Source organism: Pseudophryne corroboree, chromosome 4 (genome assembly GCF_028390025.1).
Source record: "Pseudophryne corroboree isolate aPseCor3 chromosome 4, aPseCor3.hap2, whole genome shotgun sequence".
NCBI lineage: Eukaryota > Metazoa > Chordata > Amphibia > Anura > Myobatrachidae > Pseudophryne > Pseudophryne corroboree.
This window is the reverse complement of record NC_086447.1, coordinates 175,555,529-175,579,795: the sequence shown is the minus strand read 5'-3', so window position 1 is coordinate 175,579,795 and position 24,267 is coordinate 175,555,529. Positions and strand designations below refer to the sequence as shown.

At 46.8% G+C, this 24,267-nt stretch overlaps 1 protein-coding gene across 2 annotated transcripts; it reads right to left on the bottom strand.

Annotated features, from left to right (window-relative positions):
• Positions 1-258: 258 nt before the first annotated feature.
• NRROS (negative regulator of reactive oxygen species) lies at positions 259-24,267 on the bottom strand. Of its 2 annotated transcripts, none has more exons than XM_063915562.1 (3): positions 23,927-24,267; positions 18,641-18,767; positions 259-3,882 (listed from the first exon to the last, which is right to left on the bottom strand). In XM_063915562.1, the coding sequence occupies exons 2-3, from the start codon at positions 18,746-18,748 to the stop codon at positions 1,942-1,944; spliced, it is 2,049 nt and encodes a 682-aa protein (XP_063771632.1). In that variant the 5' UTR covers positions 18,749-18,767; positions 23,927-24,267; the 3' UTR covers positions 259-1,941. The 2 variants fall into 2 exon arrangements, with proteins under 2 accessions (XP_063771632.1, XP_063771633.1); XM_063915563.1 differs by having other exon boundaries at positions 18,641-18,764.

Here is a 24,267-nt window from a genome sequence, read left to right as displayed (position 1 = left end):
CTTCTCTCGAAGTATGTCGTATCCTTGGGCACAGTTTCTAGACTGAGTCTGGTAGGAGGGGCATAGAGGGAGGAGCCAGCCCACACTATTAAACTCTTAAAGTGCCAATGGCTCCTGGTGGACCCGTCTATAGCCCATGGTACTAATATGGACCCCAGCATCCTCTACGGACTACGAGAAAACGATTTACCGGTAGGTAACCAAAATCCTATTTATCTTTTAAAACAGAAATGAGAATCAGTGCACAAAACAAAACTATTTATATTGTTTTTGCTTTTAATGCAGAAGATAAAAAAGGAACAAAATCATGTATGACCTTTCTTCAATGTCTTCATTATGGAGGCTGCCTGGTGTTTACCATTTGAGCTCCTACTCAGGACTCAATAAAAAACGTTCTCAGCTCAATCTTGTAAATCTGCTTACTGCGCATTAAATGGAACAGTTCTTTCCTTTATAAACAAGATATGTGTTGCAGAACCCTTTTTCCTGTGCAAAGCACATTATTTGGCTGAATGCAAACAGGTCTTCAATTGTTAAGATAAACTGTCCATGGGGGGCGCTATTCTATTGCATTGACTCTGTATACCGTATGGTATCTGCCATTAGTGTACATCACGTGGAATGTGCAGACAACTGAGGGGGCGATTCAAAGATGGACGCAGCCGCGCATCTGTAAGCATCGGCCGCGTACATCTGGTCTGCGCACGCACACTAACAATAGATGCGATCACATAGTGATTGACAGCTGCAGGCGTCGGGGAGGCAGCGCCATGGCGTTTACTGGGCACGTTCCAGATAGTGCAGGCGTGTCCCAACTATTTTCGGGGTGGCTGCGTGACATCAGGCAAGGGTCAAGCTCAAATTGTGGATGCATTGCGAGGTGACGCCACACACACATACTCGGCGGCTTTGCCCTGTACTGTGTGGTCCCCAGCATGTGAGTAGATGGACGCAGATCTTGCTACAGGAAGCAAGATCAGCGTCCGTCTCTGAATAACCGCCTGAGACTGTTTTTGTAGGATATCTTATTTAGCCAATTATCTTTTGCCTGATTTTAATTTACAGAAAAGTGAGAATAGCGATATTTATTATTAAGGTATATTTAATTCATTTATAATTATGCATTCTTCAACAAAGGTTCTGTTTAATTGAATTTAACACTCATACTTCCAAGATGCATCTTACTACACTGAGGGGTGCAAAACAAGAACAAGGATGACCTTTAGCTGAGATCTCTTTTGCTGCCTCCTTACAGCCTCCTTTACAGAACTCAATGGGCCTAATTCAAAGCTGATTGCAGCAGCAAAAAATTTCTCTAATGAGCAAAACCATGTGCACTGCAGGTGGGGCAGATGTAACATGTGCAGAGAGAGTTAGATTTGGGTGGGGTGTGTTCAAACTAAAATCTCAATTGCAGTGTAAAAATAAAGCATCTAGTATTTACCATGCACAGAAACAAAATAACCCACCCAAATCTAACTCTCTCTGCACATGTTATATCTGCCCCTCCTGCAGTGCACATGGGTTTGCCCATTAGAGAAAGGTTTTGCTGCTGCGATCAGGTCTGAATTAGGCCCTATGGGGGTAATTCCAAGTTGATCGCAGCAGGAAATTTTTTAGCAGTTGGGCAAAACCATGTGCACTGCAGGGGGATCAGATATAACATGTGCAGAGAGAGTTAGATTTGGGTGTGGTGAGCTCAATCTGCAATCTTAATTGCAGTGTAAAAATAAAGCAGCCAGTATTTACCCTGCACAGAAACAAAATAACCCACCCAAATCTATCTCTCTCTGCACATGTTATATCTGCTCCCCCTGCATTGCACATGGTTTTGCCCAACTGCTGAAAAATTTCCTGCTGCGATCAACTTGGAATTACCCCCTATATTTGGCCCATCATTCGTTTAATCATCTATATCTCACTAGGCACATATTGAATATCTCAGTAGCTGGAGGATGTCATAAAACATAGTTTGAACAATTGTAGTAATTTCTGTTTAAAGGTAAGAAACATTAGAAGAAGTGCCACCAGTAGAGTTACAGAAGTGGGTAATGTAAGCAGCAATGACAGTAAAGTGCCGCCATGTTTCCAATGGCAACTTTGCAGGACAGATCCAGAAAGCTTCTGCACGGACATGTAGTTGGATGAGAAATTACAAGTCACCTGCTGGCGATCAGGGATGCTGATAGTACCAAATGTATTTAGTATGTTGTACCAGTTCAATGTACAACAATCGAATGGATTGTTGCTTAAATAAATGGTATTAAGGCTCCTTGTAAGTGGCTGGCTGGTACTGTACAAGGGTATTGAAATTAGTTTGTTTTTATGGACATCCAGATACTGAAGAGCCAGATCAGTCAATGATGCAGGGAATGTAGTGAGATTGTTTTCGGACAGATCAAGGACAGTCAAGCTCTGAAATACAGAAAAATCAACACTGCCAGAAAAGTATAAGCTATTCCGGAGAGAGAGAGATTTTAGCGTTCTGGTAGTTTCAAGCAAAAAGTGAAGTCCTTTCAGCTGGTTGTATGAAATGTCCAGGTGTGTTAATAGAGTCCCTTGGAAAACATTTTGATTGTCTAAATTTAGCCCACTGTCTGATAAGTGGAGGTTTCTAAGTGAGGCTAGGTTCCTAAGGTCCACACACCCCTGATTAGCTACAACATTGCCTGGGTGAGAACACAAGTCAAGCAGATTATGGCTCAGATCCAGTGTGCTAAGTTTCTCCATGCTGCTGAAGATGTTTTTGGGCAGCTCTTGTAGTCTGTTATGGCTCAGGTTCAGGTAAGTTACTTGATCAAATCTCTGGGAGCTGATGTTTATTCTCAGCTCTGAAAGTTTATTATTACTAAGGTCCAGCGTATGGAGAGCATTCGTAATTTGGCCATATGACAAGTCAAACACCTCTAAACAGTTCCAGTTAAGCTTCAAATTGGACAAAGAAGTCATTGCAACAATAAAGCCACGGGGTAAGTAATCAAATTGGTTTCTGCTAATGTCCAGAACATGCAGTGTGGATAGATCACTCGGGATGGAACCCTCCCATAAACTGACAGTAGTGACAGTGGTTGTGTTGTTCTCCTGTATGAGGAAATCCACATAGGAAGAGTTCTCATCCATAAGATTGCCATAGAACTTCATACTGTTGTCAGATAGCAGCAATGAGTGCAGGCGATGGTGTTTCGGCAAGAGCGGAAAGAATAACAATTGATTGTGAGAGATGTCCAATTTTTCTAGCTGAAAATCAAAGTCAATTTCTTGTGACAAGAACCATTCAATGTGGTTAAAGCTAACATTGAGCACTTGAAGCTGCGTCAGACAGAAGTTCTCAATACATGGCAATAGGTTAAAAGCTAGGTTCAGAGTCTTCAGGTTTACCAGGCCTTCAAATGTGCCCCCTTCAATCTCATATATGTAATTCCACCGAAGGCTCAACTCTTTCAAGTAAGTGAGACCCTCAAAGACAGAGCTGTCCAAACGCATAATAACATTGTAGTCCAGATTGAGGAATTCTAGGGATGTCATATTCCTAATGAGAATAGTCACCATGTCCACAGAAAGATTATTTTGTGACATATCCAGCCACCTAAGAGACGAGGCAGATCTCAAGCCCATGGAGACCAACGTGTAATTAGTAGAAATAGTGTTATTATGTAGTGATAGCGACACCAGCTTCTTTGTTCTCTGGAAAACTTCCACATCTATAAGACCCAAACTGTTGGATCTTAAGCTCAAGTTGATCAGGTCAGGATATTGCAGCAAAGAATTTTTACTTAGACTTCCAATGTGGTTGTAATCTAGAAGCAGTTCTTGAATATTGGATGGAAGGTCTTGGGGAACTGAAGGAAGTTCTAAATGTCTGCAATCCGCCACTCTAGAAAACTAACCAAGAACAAAATGTTAAATTATGCACAAATACTGCAAAGATTAAAGTAAACTAGTCATAAAGGAGCAATAAAAAAAATCATGGAAGACTATTTAAAAGGAGATTTATGGTAAGACTTACCATTGTTAAATCTCTTTCTGCGAGGTACACTGGTTTCCACAGGGAATAACATTGGGGTGTAGAGTTGGATCTTGATCCGAGGCACCAACAGGCTAAAGCTTTGACTGTTCCCAAGATGCACTGCACCGCCTCCTCTATATCTCCGCCTACAGGCACTGTAGCTCAGTTTTGTTAACCAGTCCAATGCAGAAGCAGGTAAAAGAGCTGACAGTAGTTAGTAGCCACAGATAACCACATTCACACGACAGGAGAAGGTACAAGCGGCTAATGCCATACAAACCCAAAGAAGTTAAGTGCGTTAGGGTGGGCGCCGTGTGGAAACCAATGTACCTCGCAGAAAGAGATTTAACAATGGTAAGTTCTTACCATAAATCTCCTTTTCTGCAGCGGGGTTAACTAGTATTCCACAGGGAATAACATCGGGGATGTCCTAAAGCAGTTCCTCATTGGAGGGGATGCATTGTAGTGGACACAAGAATCCGGCGTCCAAAGGAAGCATTCTGGGAGGCGGAAGTATCAAAGGCATAGAACCCGATGAACGTGTTCACAGAGGACCACGTAGCCGCCTTGCACATATGGTCTAGGGAAGCGCCACGGCGGGCCGCCCAAGAAGGTCCAACAGACCGAGTAGAATGGGCCTTGATAGTAGCAGGAGCTGGAAGTCCAGCCTGTACTTAAGCTTGTGCAATCACCATTCTAATCCATCCGGCCAAGGTCTGCTTATTCACAGGCCAGCCACGTTTGTAAAAACCAAAAAGGACAAAGAGAGAATCAGATCTCCTAAGAGATCTCCTCTTCACATATATACGGAGAACATGTACCACATCCAAAGACCGTTCTTCGGAGGACAAACCAGGAGAGATAAAGGCCGGAACAACAATCTCTTGGTTAAGGTGGAAAAACTACGCTACCTTAGGCAGATAACCAGGGCGAGTTCTAAGAACCGCACGGTCACGGTGAGAAATCAGAAAGGGTGGACGACAGGATAAGGCACCCAAGTCTGAAACCCTTCTAGCAGAGGCAATAGCCAGCAAAATAAGACCTTAAGTGTAAGCCATTTAAGGTCCACAGACTCAAGTGGTTCAAAAGGAGACTCTTGTAGAGCATCCAGAACAACCAACAAATCCCAAGGAGCCACAGGAGGAACATTGGGGGGTTGAATCCATAAAACACTCTGAGTGAAAGTATGAACGTCAGGCAGAGTCGCAATTTTTCTCTGAAACCATACCGACAAGGCTGAAATATGAACCTTGAGGGAGGCCAGACAAAAGCCTAAGTCCAGGCCCTGTTGCAGAAAAGCCAAAAGTTTGGCAGTACTGAACTTGTGCGCACTAAAATTCTTAGCCAGACACCAGGTGAAGTAAGATTTCCAGACCCTATAATAAATCTGAGCCGAAGCCGGTTTACGGACTTTCAACATAGTTTGAATGACCGCCTCAGAAAATCCTTTGTCCCTCAGAACTGAAGCTTCAAGAGCCACGCCATCAAAGCCAGTCGGGCCAGATCCTGGTAGACACAAGGGCCCTGAACGAGGATGTCTGGGCATTGCGGAAGTAGAAGAGGACACTCTATCGAGAGACCCTGCAGGTCTGAGAACCAATGCCGTCTGGGCCACGCTGGAGCGATTAGAAGTAGTAATTCTCCTTCTTGCTTGAACTTCCTTATTACCCTGGGCAGGAGTGACACCGGAGGGAACACATACGGCAGCTTAAAGTTCCATTAATTCCCAGCGCGTCCATGAACGCTGCTTGAGGATCTCTTGTCCTTGCTCCAAAGACCAGAAACCTTGTGATTGTGTCAAGATGCAATCAGGTCTTCATATGGTAGGCCCCACTAGTCCACTAGGAGTTGAAAGACTTCCAGATGAAGGTTCCACTCTCCGGCGTGTATGTACTGACGACTGAGGAAGTCCGCTTCCCAGTTGAGGACCCCCGGAATGAACACTGCCGATATGGCTGGCAGATGGCGTTCCGCCCATAGAAGAATCTTCCATCATTGCCATGCGGCTTCGAGTGCCGCCTTGATGATTATGTACGCCACCATGGTGTGGCGTTGTCCGACTGTACTTGAACTGACCTGTTCTGTACTAGAGGCAGGGTCAGTGCCACCTTGATGATTTATGTACGCCACCGTGGTGGCGTTGTCCGACTGTACTTGAACAGGACTGTTCTGTACTAGAGGCAGGGTTAGTTTCAGAGCAGTGAACACTGCCCGCAACTCCAGAATGTTTATCGGAAGGAGAAATTCCATGGTCCACCGACCCTGAAGAGAGTGTTGCTCCAATACCGCGCCCCAACCCCGCCGACTGGCATCCATCGCTAGGAGGACCCAGTTGGAGATCCAGAAGGGACGACTCCCGCTCAATCGTTGGTCCTGGAGCCACCAGCTCAGGGGCAGATGAACTTCCGTAGTCAAGGAAATCATGTGAGACCTGATCTGGTGAGGCAGGACGTCCCACTTGGAAAGGATTAACCGCTGCAGAGGGCGAGAATGAAATTGAGCGTACTCTACCATGTCGAAAGCCGACACCATGAGGCCTAGTACTTGCATCGCCGAGTATATCGACACACATGGGCGAGATAGGAAGCATCTTATCCTGTCCTGAAGTTTCAGGACCTTCTCCGGAGACAAGAACAAAGGATGGTTGTGTGTGTCCAGTAATGCCCCTAGGTGCACCATGCTCTGAGCAGGGACCAGTGAGGATTTCTTCCAGTTGATGAGCCACCCGTGGGCTTGCAGGAATTTGACCGTCAGTTCCAGATGATGGAGGAGAACCTCTGGGGAGTTTGGCAGCATCAACAAGTTGTCCAGATACGGCAGGATCCTTATACCCTGACAGCTGAGAAGGGCCGTCCTGACCGCCATGACCTTGGTGAAGATTCGCAGAGCCGTGGTCAGTCCAAAAAGCAAGGCCTGGAATTGATCATGTAGGCAGATATTGCTGATGCGACATGGCAATAGGTATATGTAGGTAAGCATCCTGTATGTCCAGGGATACCATATAGTCCTTGGGTTCCAAGGCCAGAACAATAGAGCGAAGAGTTTCCATACGGAATTTGGATACCTTCACAAATTTGTTTAAAGACTTGAGGTTGAGAATGGGCCGGGAGGATCCATTCGATTTCGGAACTAGGAACAGCGTTGAATAGTACCCCCTGCTTCTCTGAGCCAGAGGCACCGCCATTATCACTCCTGTGTCCAGGAGGGGTTGTACCACCAAATGTAGAGTTTTCGCTTTCAACGGATCCAAAGGGATATTTGTTGAGCAAAGCTGGCGAGGGGGACGTTTCTTGAAAGAGATGGCGTATCCATGAGCGACGACGTCCCTCACCCAGGTGTCCGAAGTGGTCTGTAACCATACCTGGGCGAAACGCAGAAGTCGGCCTCCCACCCTGGGGTCCCCCAGAGGGAGGCCGGCCCCGTCATGCAGCAGGCTTGTCTGGTTTGGGAGCTGGCGGATGGGCAGCCCAGGAACATTTAGGTTTGGAAGTGCGAGCCTGTTTTGGGTACGCCTTACCCTTTGCTTCACTTGGATGGCGAAAGTAACGAAAGGCGTTACTCTTAGCCTTCAGAGCCGATGGATTAGTACTCGGCAGACATGCAGTTTTAGCAGATGCTAAGTCAGCAACAATCTTGTTCAGATCTTCCCAAAAAAGGATGTTTCCCATAAAAGGGATCACCTCCAAGGTCTTTTTGGAGTCCAGATCCACAGACCAGGACTGCAACCACGGAATCCGGTGAGCCAGAATGGACGTAGTAGATGCTTTGGCCATCAGCACGCCGGCATCAGAAGCCGCCTCCTGAATGTAATGTGAGGCTGTGGTAATATATGAAAGACACTGTCTGGCATTATCAGAAAAATACAGATGTAGCTCCGCCTCAACTTCTTGAACCCAGGCTTCAATAGCTTTTGCAGCCCAAGAAGCTGCTATAGTAGGTCTATGTACAACACCAGTAAGAGTGTAAATAGACTTCAAACAACCCTCCACACGCTTATCCATCGGTTCAGAGAGGTGACGGTAGTGACAGGCAGAGTAGAAGACACCACAAGACATGGGACATGTGATTCCAGCGGAGGTTGTGTTTCCCAATTTTTACTTAACTCTGCAGCAAGGGAATACCGAGCTAGCATCTATTTAGATAGGGAGAATTTCTTTCCTGGAGACTCCCAGGATTACTGACGTATGTCAGCTAAATGTTCAGAAAGTGGTAAAACCCATTTAGTAACCTTCTGACGTTTGAACTTATCAGGTTTCTTAGATGATCTGGACGGTCATCAATCTGAAGAATCAGTGTGATAGCCTCCACTAGGTCAGGTACATGAACCTGTGTTATAGATTCACCATCAGAAGCAGCTGCATCAGTGTCTTATGGATCAGTATATTCCCCATCTTCATCGGATGAAGTATCAAAACCATGAGTGGATTGTGAGGAAGAAATTGCCCATTTAGATGACCCTTTGGTCCTAGGAGGGCGAGGGTTATTTATTTGTTTAACCAAGGACTGATTTAATTGCTGTAACAGAGTTGATAGAGTATCCGCCCATGGTGGATTAACTACAAGGACAATATGCAGCTGTAATGGCACAGGAGGTCCCACAGGGGGTGTAAGTCTTCTTACCAGCGTAGTCAGCATATTAGAGAAAGCAGCCCAAGGTGGGTTTTGGTGTGCCACCGGTGCTGCAGGCTGATTAGGGGGTGCAGAACACCCAGTACCTGGACCCTCAGCTGAAATATTTTCCTCAGGTAAAACCATGGCGTCAGTACTGCATGAGGCAGGAGCGTCCATGGAATTCCCGACCCGTGTAGCAGACATTACTTGGAAACGTAGCCTTCGGGTGTAGTAGTACAATATAGCCAGGCAAACACAAACAGAGGATTTAAGCGGTATAGGGTGACTGAAAAAATACACAGAGAAAAATACCAAATAGTATATCCTGTGAAACATTATGGCCCTCATTCCGAGTTGTTCGCTCGCAAGCTGCTTTTAGCAGCTTTGCACACGCTAAGCCGCCGCCTACTGGGAGTGAATCTTAGCATAGAAAAATTGCGAACGAAAGATTAGCAGAATTGCGAATAGACACTTCTTAGCAGTTTCTGAGTAGCTCCACACTTACTCGGCAACTGCGATCAGTTCAGTCAGTTTCGTTCCTGGTTTGACGTCACAAACACTCCCAGCGTTCGCCCAGACACTCCCCCGTTTCTTCAGACACTCCCGCGTTTTTCCCAGAAAACTGCAGCGTTTTTTCACACACACCCATAAAACGGCCAGTTTCCGCCCAGAAACACCCACTTCCTGTCAATCACATTCCAATCACCAGAACGAAGAAAAAACCTTGTAATGCCGTGAGTAAAATTCCTAACTGCATAGCAAATTTACTTGGCGCAGTCGCAGTGCGAACATTGCGCATGCGCAATTAGCGGAAAATCGCTGCGATGCGAAGAAAATTACAGAGCAAACAACTCGGAATGACCACCCATATGTATGACCCTGACGCACTTAGCCCCCCTCAGGGTACAGAATATAGGGATAGCAATATGTGTGAGATACACGGAATAGGAAACACACAGCAGCTATTGGCACACACAGTCACATGTACAATGCAGAAATTATTACATACAACAATAAAACTGCACTGGTAATACTACATAGAGCTATGTATGTATGCAGATATAACAATGCACAGTAAACACTGGATGTATATCATAGAATACTTGTACTAAATATTCATATAGTTATGCACTTGTTCTTAACTAACACTGTCTAAACGACATGTAGAATACTTAAGTGTCCTGTAAATGCACAGCGCTGATGAGGCAGGTGGCTTTACAGAGGAGACTGTGCCAAGCAGTCCCAGAATCAGCGCAGCTCTGTGCAATGGCGGCCAAATGCTGACAGGGAGTGAGGGAGAGAGAGAGATGCAGCTCCAGAGCAGGAACATTTGAGGTAAATGGCGCCTGGGGCTAGGGGAGGGGCTACAGGTCAGCGCTTTATCCCCTCTGCTGGACTTCACCACCAGGTACTATGGAGCCTATGTTTAAACTGATTTTAGTAAATCCGACCTGTGCTCCTTGCCCTGGTGGATATAGTGGGGTCCCTGCACGGCTACAGTGTCCACGCCAGCAGCGTCCGGATCGCGATATTGGCGGGTTCTGCCTGGGGGACCCTCTTACCTCCTCCCTAGATGTGCGGCCACGCGATCCAGGAGAGCAGCGGCGGTATGTGTGTGCCTGATGATACCGAAGCGCCTCCACTGTAAGTACCTGGCAACCAGGGCACAGGAGTATACTGCGCGGGGGAGGCGAGGGAGCCGCAGCACGGCATATAGCAACTAGTGCCTGTGCTGCGGCCCTTGAAGTCTTCTTTCTTCTCAGAAAAGCTCTTTTTAGGGCTGCTTAGAGCAGCCCATCCTGCTAGCTGCCTGTACTGCAGGCACCAACTTACAAACTGAGTTCCAGTGCCTGGAGGCAGGGACATAGAGGAGGCGGTGCAGTGCATCTTGGGAACAGTTAAAGCCTTAGCCTGTTGGTGCCTCGGATCAAGATCCAACTCTACACCCCAATGTTATTCCCTGTGGAATACCAGTGTACCCCGCTGCAGAAAACTAAAGTAAATAGAGTTTTGGCAGATATACTGTATATGTTACTAAATGTATATGTTTCTATGTAACATTTTCACCCAAATTTAGGAGGGCATCTTTTGTGATAATGCATGGAAGTGCTATAACTGGAACAACAGCAGGATCTCCTACATGGAGCAATCACTTTGCTTGCTAGTTGCTATTAGGTATGATTACTGTTATTTCCGCATCCGGTACAATCCCTACCCTAATCCTGACACTAACACCCTAACACTAATTCCTGAACAACCCTAACCCCAAACCTCACCCTAACCCACACCTCTAAATCAACACTAACTAGGTTGTGGCCAGGGCCGTCTTTTCGTATGGTCTCAATGGACTCTTGCCCAAGGGCCCCAGGAGTATAAGGGCCCTAGGCTGATAGCTGAGGGTCCCCCTTTTCCAGGGATACCAAATTTTTGAAAATCGGCCATGGGGAACTGGAGATATCCGACTTGAAAGCAGTGGTCCCCATCCAAGCCTGTTAATTGCTCTTTCCAGCCAGATATCTCGGGTTCTGTCTGATGTCTCTACTATGCCCAGAACCAGAGATATCAGCCTTCCAGCAGCTGGTCCCTGCTCCAGCACCACACGCCTGGTATGCAGTTTTATATTTGCATTCGTGAATTGCTCTGGTTCCTGAGCTCTGATCCCCAGGTCCCCAATATCTCCTGAAAGGTTGGACTCTCTAGTTTTTTTTTTTTTTTTATCCCATTCAAAACTAAGAAATCTAATTTCAGGAACTTGAGATATCTGCAGTCAAGCAAGCTGCCCTCCTACCGGAAAATGATGAATATTAAGCCCACTCCACTATCCACCCCTCCCCTACATATTAAACACCTCTTACCACCTTGGAAGCCATATACCGGGGCCCCTTCATTCAGCTAAATGCCCCCATCTACAGTTTAGCCCCATTTGTGCAGTAAAGGATTAATTAGCAGAAATTACTGCTCCAGGTCCTACATGCTGAGCAGAAGATAGAACACCCCCCTACATCAAAGCTGCTGCTGATAGCACCCCCCACCCCTACCGCTGGAGGATGGGTAGGGGGCCCAGTGCATTTCTGTGCCCAGGGGCCTACACTGCTGTTAAGACGGCCTTGGTTGTGGCAGAGACGTAGACAGGATGGCAGGGCCCAGGTAATGAAGGGGGGGCCGGGGGTGTCTTAATGGAAGGGGGCATGACCACGCCTCCTTCCCCATAAATAACAGTATTTATGGTGCCGCTCACTCTACAGGGGGGCAACATTGTGCACCCCAGCCAGGAGTGGATTAGGAGGGAGGCGCGATCAGTGTGATCGGTAACTCCCCTGCCACCACACAGAGAGGCCGCTGCTGCTGCTCAGATCATAACAAAATGCAGTGTCAGATCATAGATGTGCTAAATTTAGCACATCTACGATCAAGTCTGAATTACCCCCATGGTTTTGCCAAACTGTTAACAAATTTGCGGCTACGATCAGGTCTGAATTACCCCCCTTATTTCTATGGCACTTATAAGCTTTGGGTCTACCTGTGGATCTCTGTAATGGAAGTTTAGATCCTATGCTGGCTAATGACACTACTACGGGCCAAGAGATAGTCCATCCAATTACTCTGTGTCTCAGGGTACAATAACACTGCCGGCAGATTTAGGGGGACATGTACTAAGCAGTGATAAAAGTGAGCCAGTGGAGAAGTTGCCCATGTCAACCAATCAGCTGCTCTGTATACTGTTATAGTATGCATATTATAAATGTTATGTCAATGCTGATTGGTTGCCATGGGCAACTTCTCCACTGACTCACTTCTCCACTTTTATCACTGCTGTGTAGCATTACTGTATGTGAATGCTACAAGGCCCTGTCACCTTTAATAGCTGATAGAACTTCTATAGCTATAAAACGGACATTTAATTTGGACATTTTGTGAATAGTTGCTGTGCTTTGTACTCAACTAGTGTTGAAGGGGTTCGGTATGCTCTCCTGATCATCAGGATGCAGGTGGTCACATGACCGACATCGGCATCTTTTTAACCGCCACTCCCCTACCCTAATCCTCCGGGGGTTGCGGCTAGGGCTAACCCTCAGGGGTGGCTGCTAGGGCTAATTCCCCATCTAGTGCCTAACCCTAACTCCTCCCAGGCCCTAACCTTAACAGTGTCTCCGATACTTACCTTCGGGTTGTCGGCTGTTGGTCTTCCGGTGCCGGTTCCCGAGTTGTGTCGGGATTCTGGCATCGGTCACATGACTGCTGGGGGTTCACTACGATATGCCGGCCGTCGGGCTCCCGGCGACCAGCATACCGCGCCGGGAGCCCGACCGCCGGCTTACCGACAGTGTGGCGAGTGCAAATGAGCCCCTTGCGGGCTCGCTGCGCTCGCCACGCTACGGGCACGGTGGCGCGCTATGCGCGCCACACTATTTTATTCTCCCTCCAGGGGGGTCGTGGACTCCCACGAGGGAGAATAAGTGTCGGTATGCCGGGTGTCGGGATCCCGGCGCCGGTATACTGTGCGCCGGGATCCCGTCAGTCGGCATACAGAAGACCACCCGACTGCTGGCATCCGCTTTATCCCTGTTGAAGAGCTGGAAGTATAGAGTACTATTGATCTTTTTCTATAGTGTAGAGGATCTAGTACAGTCATGGGCCCTGATTCCGAGTTGATCGCTCGCTGGCTAGTTTTAGCAGCCGTGCAAACGCTACGCCGCCAGCCCGCCACCCATTGGGGAGTGTATTTTAGCTTAGCAGAATTGCGAACGCATGTGCAGCCGAGCTTTGCAAAAAACATTTTGTGCAGGTTGTGAGTAGCTTGCGATCACTTCAGCCTATTCGTGTCCGGATTTGACGTCATACACCCGCCCAGCCACGCCTGCGTTTTTTCAGACACACCTGCGTTTTTGCAAACACTCCCTGAAAATGGTCAGTTGACACCCAGAAACGCCCCCTTCCTGTCAATCTTCTTGCGGCCGTCAGTGCGACTGAAAACTTCGCTAGTACCTGTGCACACCACAATGGGCTTTGTACCCGTACGTCGCGCATGCGCATTGCAGGGCATACGCATGCGCAGAAATGCAGTTTTTTAGCCTAATCGTTGCGCTACGAACAGCGGCAGCTAGCGATCAACTCGGAATGACCCCCGGGGTCTAGAATCTTGTGGTGAGGTCAGAGTGCCATATTTAGGCTTGTTAGGAGGTCAGAGAGGCCTTTGTGGAACTCAGGGGGACTTTTGGGGAGGTCAGGGTAATATATTGAGGGGAGGTCTGAGTGGCAAGTGGGAGCATGTGAGGAGGTCAGAGTAGTATGTGGAAGCATGTGGGGAGGTTAATGTGGCATGTAGGTAGGTCAGAGTGACATGTGGAGGCTAGGATTGCCAATCCCAGGATCAGTGCGATTGCGGGATTTGGGGCCAAAATTGATGGGATTTCAATCCCGGGATTGGAGTTTCCAATCCTGGGATTTCGGGACTGTGCTGCGCATGCGCTGTTTCATATCTCTTCCAGGCAGCGCTGAGCACTCGGCTCAGACACTGTCTGGCTGTGCGCGGCGCTGCGTAATGTCAGAGGTCACATGGCGCATCGCAGCCATATGCTATCTCGACCCTTTCAGCGGCTCCCGCCTGCGGCCTGTCATTTTAAGCAGAGGTGGAGACTGCCAAAACAACAGGGAGCTCATTAGTAATGGACGGATGGCCGGCCCCGGACTCGAGGGGTAGTCAGGAGTCGGGACTAGAGGAGGACGGAGCTCTGCTGCTGCAGCTGCTGAAGACTGCCTACAGCAGTGTCAGAACAGCGCCACACTGTCCAGCAGTCCCATGGCCAGTTAGGAAGTGCATGCTGCTCTTTTGGAGAGGAGAGACTTAGAAGATTGCTACTGTATTCAGACTGGGTGAGTCAGTAAAGTTATTTTATTCCTGGGGGTGGGTGGGTAGGGGTAAAGGGGTGGTAGGGTTGTGTGCAATGGCCATGATTATGATAGTTCCTATCACCCTGTGTTGTGAAGGGGGGGAGGGCTGGGGCCATGAAAGATATTGTATTCCTGTGGCGGACTGTAGCAGGGTCCATAAAAGTTGTTTTTTTTTTACTGTGGGCCTGTGCTGGGCCATGAATGTTATTTATTTTATACCTGTGGTGTTGGGGCCCTGGATGAGCCCTAACTCCTCAGGAATAAAATAACATTCATGGCCCAGCACAGGCCCAAAGGAAAAAGATAAGAGAGTTTTTTTTATTTTTCTGTGGGCCTGTGCTGCTGGGCCATAAATGTTCACTTATTCCTGTGGATACTGTTGTTTCAAACCATAATTTGTGCTAGTCAGTCATTTCAGTTTTATAAAATGTAAAAAATACATATTTTTCTCATTGACCTACTCAATCCCAGGGATCCTGGGAATCCCGGGATTGAGCATTTTTCATTCCTGAATCCCGGGATTGAAAAAACGTCCCGGGATTGGCCTCCCTAGTGGAGGCATGTGGACATTTCAGAGTGGTACAGTATTTGGCGGCACGTGGGGAGGATAGAGTGGTACAGTATTTAACGGCACGTGGGGAGGATAGAGTGGTACAGTATTTAACGGCACGTGGGGAGGATAGAGTGGTACAGTATTTGGCGGGAACGTGGGGAGGATAGAGTGGTACAGTATTTAACGGCACGTGGGGAGGATAGAGTGGTACAGTATTTGGCGGCACGTGGGGAGGATAGAGTGGTTCAGTATTTGGCGGCACGTGGGGAGGATAGAGTGGTACAGTATTTGGCGGCACGTGGGGAGTATAGAGTGGTACAGTATTTAACGGCACGTGGGGAGGATAGAGTGGTACAGTATTTAACGGCACGTGGGGAGGATAGAGTGGTACAGTATTTGGCGGGAATGTGGGGAGGATAGAGTGGTACAGTATTTGGCGGCACGTGGGGAGGATAGAGTGGTACAGTATTTGGTGACACATGGGGAGGATAGAGTGGTACAGTATTTGGCGGCACGTGGGGAGGATAGAGTGGTACAGTATTTGGCGGCACGTGGGGAGGATAGAGTGGTACAGTATTTGGCGGCACGTGGGGAGGATAGAGTGGTACAGTATTTGGCGGCACAGGGGGAGGATAGAGTGGTACAGTATTTGGCGGCACGTGGGGAGGATAGAGTGGTACAGTATTTAACGGCACGTGGGGAGGATAGAGTGGTACAGTATTTAACGGCACGTGGGGAGGATAGAGTGGTACAGTATTTGGCGGCACGTGGGGAGGATAGAGTGGTACAGTATTTAACGGCACGTGGGGAGGATAGAGTGGTACAGTATTTAACGGCACGTGGGGAGGATAGAGTGGTACAGTATTTAACGGCACGTGGGGAGGATAGAGTGGTACAGTATTTAACGGCACGTGGGGAGGATAGAGTGGTACAGTATTTGGCGGCACGTGGGGAGGATAGAGTGGTACAGTATTTGGCGGCACGTGGGGAGGATAGAGTGGTACAGTATTTGGCGGCACGTGGGGAGGATAGAGTGGTACAGTATTTGGCGGCACGTGGGGAGGATAGAGTGGTACAGTATTTAACGGCACGTGGGGAGGATAGAGTGGTACAGTATTTGGCGGCACGTGGGGAGGATAGAGCGGTACAGTATTTGGCGGCACGTGGGGAGGATAGAGTGGTACAGTATTTAACGGCACGTGGGGAGGATAGAGTGGTACAGTATTTGGCGGCACGTGGGGAGGATAGAGTGGTACAGTATTTGGCGGCACGTGGGGAGGATAGAGTGGTACAGTATTTAACGGCACGTGGGGAGGATAGAGTGGTACAGTATTTGGCGGCACGTGGGGAGGATAGAGTGGTACAGTATTTGGCAGCACGTGGGGAGGATAGAGTGGTACAGTATTTGGCGGCACGTGGGGAGGATAGAGTGGTACAGTATTTAACGGCACGTGGGGAGGATAGAGTGGTACAGTATTTAACGGCACGTGGGGAGGATAGAGTGGTACAGTATTTGGCGGCACGTGGGGAGGATAGAGTAGTACAGTATTTGGCGGCACGTGGGGAGGATAGAGTGGTACAGTATTTGGCGGCACGTGGGGAGGATAGAGTGGTACAGTATTTAACGGCACGTGGGGAGGATAGAGTGGTACAGTATTTGGCGGCACGTGGGGAGGATAGAGTGGTACAGTATTTGGCGGGAATGTGGGGAGGATAGAGTGGTACAGTATTTGGCGGCACGTGGGGAGGATAGAGTGGTACAGTATTTGGCGGCACGTGGGGAGGATAGAGTGGTACAGTATTTGGCGGCACGTGGGGAGGATAGAGTGGTACAGTATTTGGCGGGAACGTGGGGAGGATAGAGTGGTACAGTATTTGGCGGCACGTGGGGAGGATAGAGTGGTACAGTATTTGGCGGCACGTGGGGAGGATAGAGTGGTACAGTATTTAACGGCACGTGGGGAGGATAGAGTGGTACAGTATTTGGCGGCACGTGGGGAGGATAGAGTGGTACAGTATTTGGCGGCACGTGGGGAGGATAGAGTGGTACAGTATTTGGCGGCACGTGGGGAGGATAGAGTGGTACAGTATTTGGCGGGAACGTGGGGAGGATAGAGTGGTACAGTATTTGGCGGCACGTGGGGAGGATAGAGTGGTACAGTATTTGGCGGGAACGTGGGGAGGATAGAGTGGTACAGTATTTGGTGGGAACGTGGGGAGGATAGAGTGGTACAGTATTTGGCGGGAACGTGGGGAGGTTAGAGTGGTACAGTATTTGGCGGGAACGTGGGGAGGATAGAGTGGTATAGTATTTGGAGGAATGTTTGGAGGTTAGAGTGGTATGTGGAGGTGTGTGTGAAGGAACTTGTGGCAATGGACATGATTGATATAGCTAAGTACTATTTTAGAATGGGTATATACACATAGTTTTGGCCATATAGGGGTATATTTACTAAAGTGATAGTTTATAGAAGTGTAGATGTTACTCATAGCAACCAATCAGATTCTAGCTATTATCTTCTAGAAGATGTTAGATAAATTATAAGTAGAATCTGATTGGTTGCTATGTGTCTGCTTTTTCAAAAAGTCTCTGCACATGTAGCCATTCCACCCAATTAGGAGCATGCTGTGCAACATAATGTGAACAGGGGGTGCATGCTGTGTAGTATAATAAGGGGGGGGGGGGGGGTTCTACTGTGTGGTATAATATGAGTAGAGGTGCCTACTGTGTGGCATAATGTGTACAGGGGGTGCCTACTATGTGGCATGAGGTGGATAGAGGGTGCATGCTGTGTGGCATAATGTGGACATGGGAGTACCTGCTATGTAGAATAATGTGGACAGGGGGTGTTTGTTGTGCTGCATAATGTGAGCATAATCTGGACATGGGGTACCTACTGTGTGGCATAATGTGGGCGGTGGGTGCCTACTGTGTGGCATAATGTGGACAGAGGCTGCCTACTACTGTGTGGCATAATGTGGACATGGGGTGCCTACTTATGTGTGGCATAATGTGGACAGGGGGTGCCTACTGTGTGGCATACTGTGGAGGGGTGCCTACTGTGTGGCAGGATGAGGACAGAGGGTGCCTACAGTGTGACATAATGTGAACGGAGGACAGTACTTTGATAATGGGGAACCCTACTATGTGACATAGTGGGAAAGGGGGAAACTACAGTACCTAAAAGATTAACAAATATAACACGTTAGAAATAATATTTTATTTGTAACAGAACAACATGAATCTATGGGGAAATGCTATCTGACTAACTATGAGGCACATAGAATGAGGGGTTGGCATTTTTGATTTAGGGGTGCCAAAAATAAATGTTATTTTGCCATCACCACTAGAGAATATCCAGCAGAGAAAAGGGAAGAGGGTTCGAGCCCAAGGTTTACTGTTAATGGTGTAACATCACATAATTAGCCTTTGCCAACACGGCCAATGCTTCTCTTTATTGTTATAAACATGGGCTGGCATAGCTCATCATTTCTGTAGGTGTAAGGTGTATAGGTGCATGTAAAGGAACAAATAACTGCCATGCCAGTTATCAGATGTATGATGCCAGTATACTCACCAGCTGGCAGCCATATTGTGATAATCGTTTAGCTCCATCAGCATTGTTCCTCCAGTGTAATATCAGGTACATGCAACCCAGTGAGTACCAGTAGGACACAATGGCCATATCATCAGTAGGTGTCCTGCTAGAATACAAGAAGACAAGTGGCCGCTGTTACTTCTGTTGTATTAATCAGGAAGTCAGTCTGACATTTTTGTAACATGGGGGTCGATTCAATTCGGCAACTTATGAATAGCGCCGGGAATTAGCTCCCGACGCTATTCAATTCAGCTAAAGTTTAGTCGGCGAATGCCCGTTCTCGCCGACTTAACAGGTAGTTTTGTCGGGAGAACGGGCATTCTCCGACTTAACTACCCGCGGCAATGCTGATTCCCGACAGAATCAGCCTCGCGCCGGGCGCGCGGCAGCACTTTTGTCGGTTTTCTTCTCTCACCCCCCGGGGCTGAGAGAAGAATTCCCGACAATTGCTGGTAACTAGCAGCTGAATTGAATAGCGTCGGGAGCTAATTCCCGGCGCGATTCATAAGTTGCCGAATTGAATCGACCCCATGGACAGATTTCCCTCTTTATTATCATGCAGACATTGTGATTTGCACTCACAGGTGGCATTCATTTTGGATACATTTGAAGAATTACTTTACATCCCCTTCTGCCTACTGTGTGTTCATTACTGAATAATATATATTATAGTACATATCTTCTAGTCAGCAATTAGACTGAATACATTCCATACCATTCAAATGCATTTTTTATATTTTTTTTAATCTTTATAGTATTAAGAGAAAAAGTAAAGTTAATGTACAAAGTGCCAAACATCAGCTACGCAGAGCCAGAGGCGGATTTAGACTTCATGGGGACCTAAGCAAGACACTGATTTGGGGCCCCGGTTCCTCAAAAAATACTCAATGTGCCCCCATCAATTGTAGACAGGTACCCGCCCATTATGCTGGCCCCCAGTCAGTGTATGCTCCTCTGTAAGCATCCAACGTCATACACATGTATGACTGGTCACACACACACAGTACTGCAGGACTGGAGACACAGCCATGCGCTGGAGCCGGCACCCAACAGCTGTCTAATCACTGACAGCCTGCTGGGAGTAATCAGGCAGCTCAGCTCTCTGACAATTTCGGTGAAGCTCATGGTCTGGCGGAAATGTCCTTTGTATAGCCTTGTCAGCGGGCCCCCTGGGACCAACAGGGCCCTAAGCAGCCACTTTGGTTGCCTTGTGGTAAATCCTCCACTGCGCAGAGCAATTAGGATTCATTGCATGCCTCCATGTGCACAGGTGCATCCGGATTTCTGCTGTGTGGCATGGTTTACGGGGTATGGTGACAGCAATCATGGAGATGTTGAAGTTTAAGCACGCAGAAGGGAACAGTTGGACAGAGTAATGACTTTTCAGGTAGAACCTGCATAAGACTGCGGGGGACCCTAGGCAAAATAATAATTTGGGGCCGCTGACCACCTCTGTCCATCGAGCTCTGTTGTCACACGGCGTGCAGTGCACTGCAGAAATGCACTTCTGCGGAGCAAGAGTTTTTGTGAGAAAGGAGCGTGGGCACACATTTTATTGGAGTTCCTTACTCGGCAGAGAGACTCATGGCATCTTTGACTACTCAGAATCCCTTGGCTCTGAACTGCTGGTCAGTGGGTCTCATCTTATAATTTAATGGGGTGCACTTTGCCGCTACATTTCCTGGAACATTCTGAGCAATGCCAAATAAACAAAAACCACCCCTCACTCGCGTAATAAATTTAAGCCATGAATGAGTCCAAACCAAACAGTATTTTAGGAGAAAAAGGAAAACTGTATTTTAATGTAAGAGGTGATACTTAAATAGCAGTAGGTTTGACCCGTACACTTATGTTCAATGTGCCTATGGAGATTATTAAATCAATGACAGCAATAATTAGGTAATATGTGAAATTCTAATGGGTGAATCACTTGAAAAAAATTAAATAACAACATTATAAAAATTGACAGCTACAAAGATGCAGCAACATTTTAATACACACTCACAAGGCGCTTATGTCCAGTGACAGCTCCAGAGGGGGGGCTGCAGCACAGTCCAAAATTCAAAAAGGGGGGCCACACCAACTGCCACCCCAAACGCTGCCAAACATCAACAGCCGGGGATCACTGGCAGTTGGAGTGGCTCCCCGATTGAATTTTGGACTGCGCTGCAACCCCACCTCTGGGGCCACCACTGCTTAAGACACGCCCATGAAATTGCTATGGCAATGTTACACCACGCCCAGTTACCGCCCATTCATGTATCGCTCATGAACGCACGAGGATGGAGATACATGCAAATTTGAACTGCTAATTTGACCCATGCACTAAGCAAAATCTTAGACAAAAGTGCATGTGTAGTAGGGAAACATCATTCCGTGTAGGAATTCCACTGCATCTCACTCAGAGGTCCACATAGGGGAATCAAATCTCCCAATTTCTAAAAGGGCAAAGAGGGACACTTAACATTTGCATCCAGACAGAGTTTTTGAATTGAATTGGAAAATGGGGGTTTTATCCTTTATCTTAATGCCACTGAAACTGCTTTTGAGACTTAGGTCATAATTTAGCTAAAACCTGGATAGTATACATTAATCTGTAATGAAACAGAGTTGTACTGTACATGGTCAAATGGAAGAGCTGAGTTGCTAAATGATAGAGACAGAAGTCCTATAGACTTAGGGGCCTAATTATGGGAAGTAATTTGCAGAATATCCCCTGAAAACACAAATTTTCAGGATATATTGATCCTGCAAATTTCAGGTATCACTTGGATGTATTGAGGGGGAAAAAACCAATGTGTTCCCTAATGCACACTGAGTGAGAAACCCCAGTGACGGAGACGCCTTGCCGAACGGCCTGGGGGCTTAACCCTATATCTGCAGATATACGCAACTAAGATCTCCGTATTATCTGATTATTATGTAGTATTATTTCTCACTCAGTGTGCATTAGGGAACACATTGTTTTTTCTTACACAGAATTACCCCTCCCTTTTAGCACCTGAGTGACATCACAATCTGATTGAGCAGCTTGCCATTTTGTGCAATGTATCGAGGGGGATATAGCAGCAGATATTGGAGATATTTGCCACTGTCCTCCATTTCCGATGGCATAGACAACCCCCATAGGTTTCTATGGGGGCTGCTATTAGTGAGCTATATCGAGCTCTCATTCTGAGTTTGGCCCCTGGTTGCTAATGCCCTTAAGTGGTGTTAGTCACTGTAGCCTTGCAATGCCCACTGACACATGAGTGGTTTGATGACTGTGCAGTAGCATGCCAGGGTTCCACAGCAGAAAGTAAACTAACGGCATTAGTAATCGCTTTACTTCTTTACATCACAGGGATGGGCTTCTATCAAAGCCCCTGTCCCTGCAAATGGTAAATAATTTCTCACTGTCATGCTAAGCAGCGACAGTAAATTATAAATCATTGACCAGTTATCATTCTCTACCTGCCTCCCAGCATGCAACCAGACAGTGAATATCTGTCAGCATGCTGATTGGTCGATGGCTGAACCTATCCCCCAATCAGTGTTCAGACATCTATTCACTGTACGGAAGCATGTGGAAAGACGGCAAAAGACCACAGGAGGGGTAAGTTATTATTATTTGTTTTTTTCTGTTCATTCCCATTAATAAGTGTGTAGGGGCCCCAGTGCATTGCTTTGTCCAGAGCCTACAATGCTTTTCAGATGGCCCTGAATATTTGGATAATTATACCATAACTGTAAAAACAAAAACTGGGAAAATCAGATGAACTGACGCATGCAAAGTCCTTTTGGACATCTGCAGTGTTGGACTGGGCTATGAACGGCCCACCGGGGGAACACAGTAGTAGGGGCCCATATTTAGGGGTGTGGCCAGTCTTCAGGGGGGGTGTGGCCAGCCGCCACATTGGTTTTCCTAACCATTAGAGAATGCATGGGCTGAGCCCTTCGATAAATATATTTAGAAACACTGTTAGTGCATACATGATAATGTATCAGATTAATAACAGCAATGCACTATAGACAATAAACCATAGTCCTGTGCAGTATTATGTAACATATGTATAATGTATAATTCAAGAACATAGTCTGCAACCTGATCCTTAGAGGAGGAGGAGGTGGGGCGCCGCCTACCCCCCCCCCCCCACACACACACACACACACCCCACACAGTGGCATACCTCCCAATATGACCCTCTCCAGGAGGGACAGAATGCTCTGCTCCTGGACTTCCCTCAATTTATGATTGCCATCACCTGTGCTGAAACACTTTTCTTATCCATCAACCTGTTCAAAACAGGTGCTGGCAATCATAAATTAAAAGGGAAGTACAGGTGCAGAGCATTCTGTCCCTCCTGGAGAGGGTCATGTTGGGAGGTATGCAGTGGGGCCCATAGGGGGTATGTCCCTCTGGGCCAGTCCAACCCTAGACATCTGATACTATATTTACTTATTTAATTAGATGAATCATTTACATCGTAAATGCAAATTATGGGGTAGTAAATGTTTGGGATAACAGATTTCCTGAAAGAAAACCCAGGAATAATCTAAATATCTTGAGAAACAACCATCCTTGGCATTGGTATAAATCCAAATAAATGTGTTATCTTAGATATGATACCATGACCATTACTTTAGGAGCTTAGAAATGTCTGCAATTACAGTAAATTGGTATCATTTTGAAATGAAGGCAGAAGAGAACATCGGGAGAGGGTATTATCAAAATAAGGTAAATAATCCAGGCACAGTGAATATAGTTATAATAATCCAGAAGTATTAATGTCTCTAGTTGTCAGACGATTACCAGTTTTAATTGTAAGAGCTGATGGAGTATCTGGAGATATTCTGATCAGTTGTGCCAAAGGTGCACAGACCATAGTTAGGAATCCATTATCGAAATGCTTCACATTTTCATATCAGTGTTGCTTAAAAATCATTTTGTTAAATATCACATTCACTTCTCTGTTCATATATGCAGTACGTCTGTATCCATATTGTTACATTATACTGTTCACCTATTGTTAAATAAATAAATTTAGAGCTGTTTGCATACAATATATTATTATGTCCCACAATATATTTCCCCCAATATTAATTAACAACATATTTATCTTGTCCTCAGCATTGATATTCATTGCAGTAACGGTTTACATTTTGACTTAAAACCGGTTCTAATGTCCTTAAAGGTTGCCTGTTCAATGGAAGTCCTTTCTTATTGTGGGTGGTTTTACATGTGGGTTACAAAACCCCAGAAGACACAAGAAATGAATTACTTACCACACAGTACTGGGAGCACATCATCTTTGGTTCAACTTCAGCTGCTGGGGGCCACAGAAATGAATGGAGAAGTGGAGTCATTGCAGATACGGACCTTGGGATGTTGGATTGGATCCCATTAGAGAATTGTCAAAATTCCCGGTAGTTCAGCCATGCAAAGATCAGCGGCAAAAAGCAATCATGTGACAAATGCACACTGCCAGTTGGCAGAGAGCAATTGTCAGTATGGGGGTCAGTAAGATGTTAAGTGGAGCTTGGTCAAATAGTGAGCTGCAAGGTGCACATGTGGTCACATTGGCACATGTACGTTCTGAAACAGAACTGTAAAATGCTCTCTGTGT

Bases quoted from the DNA above. Each gene is read 5' to 3' on its own strand.
- NRROS (XM_063915562.1), bottom strand. From the start codon at position 18,748: ATGGCCATTGTGTCCTACTGGTACTCACTGGGTTGCATGTACCTGATA. The intron at 3,883-18,640 runs GTGAGTATACTG...GTTCTTGGTTAG, and splicing joins CACAATATGGCTGCCAGCTG to TTTTCTAGAGTGGCGGATTG.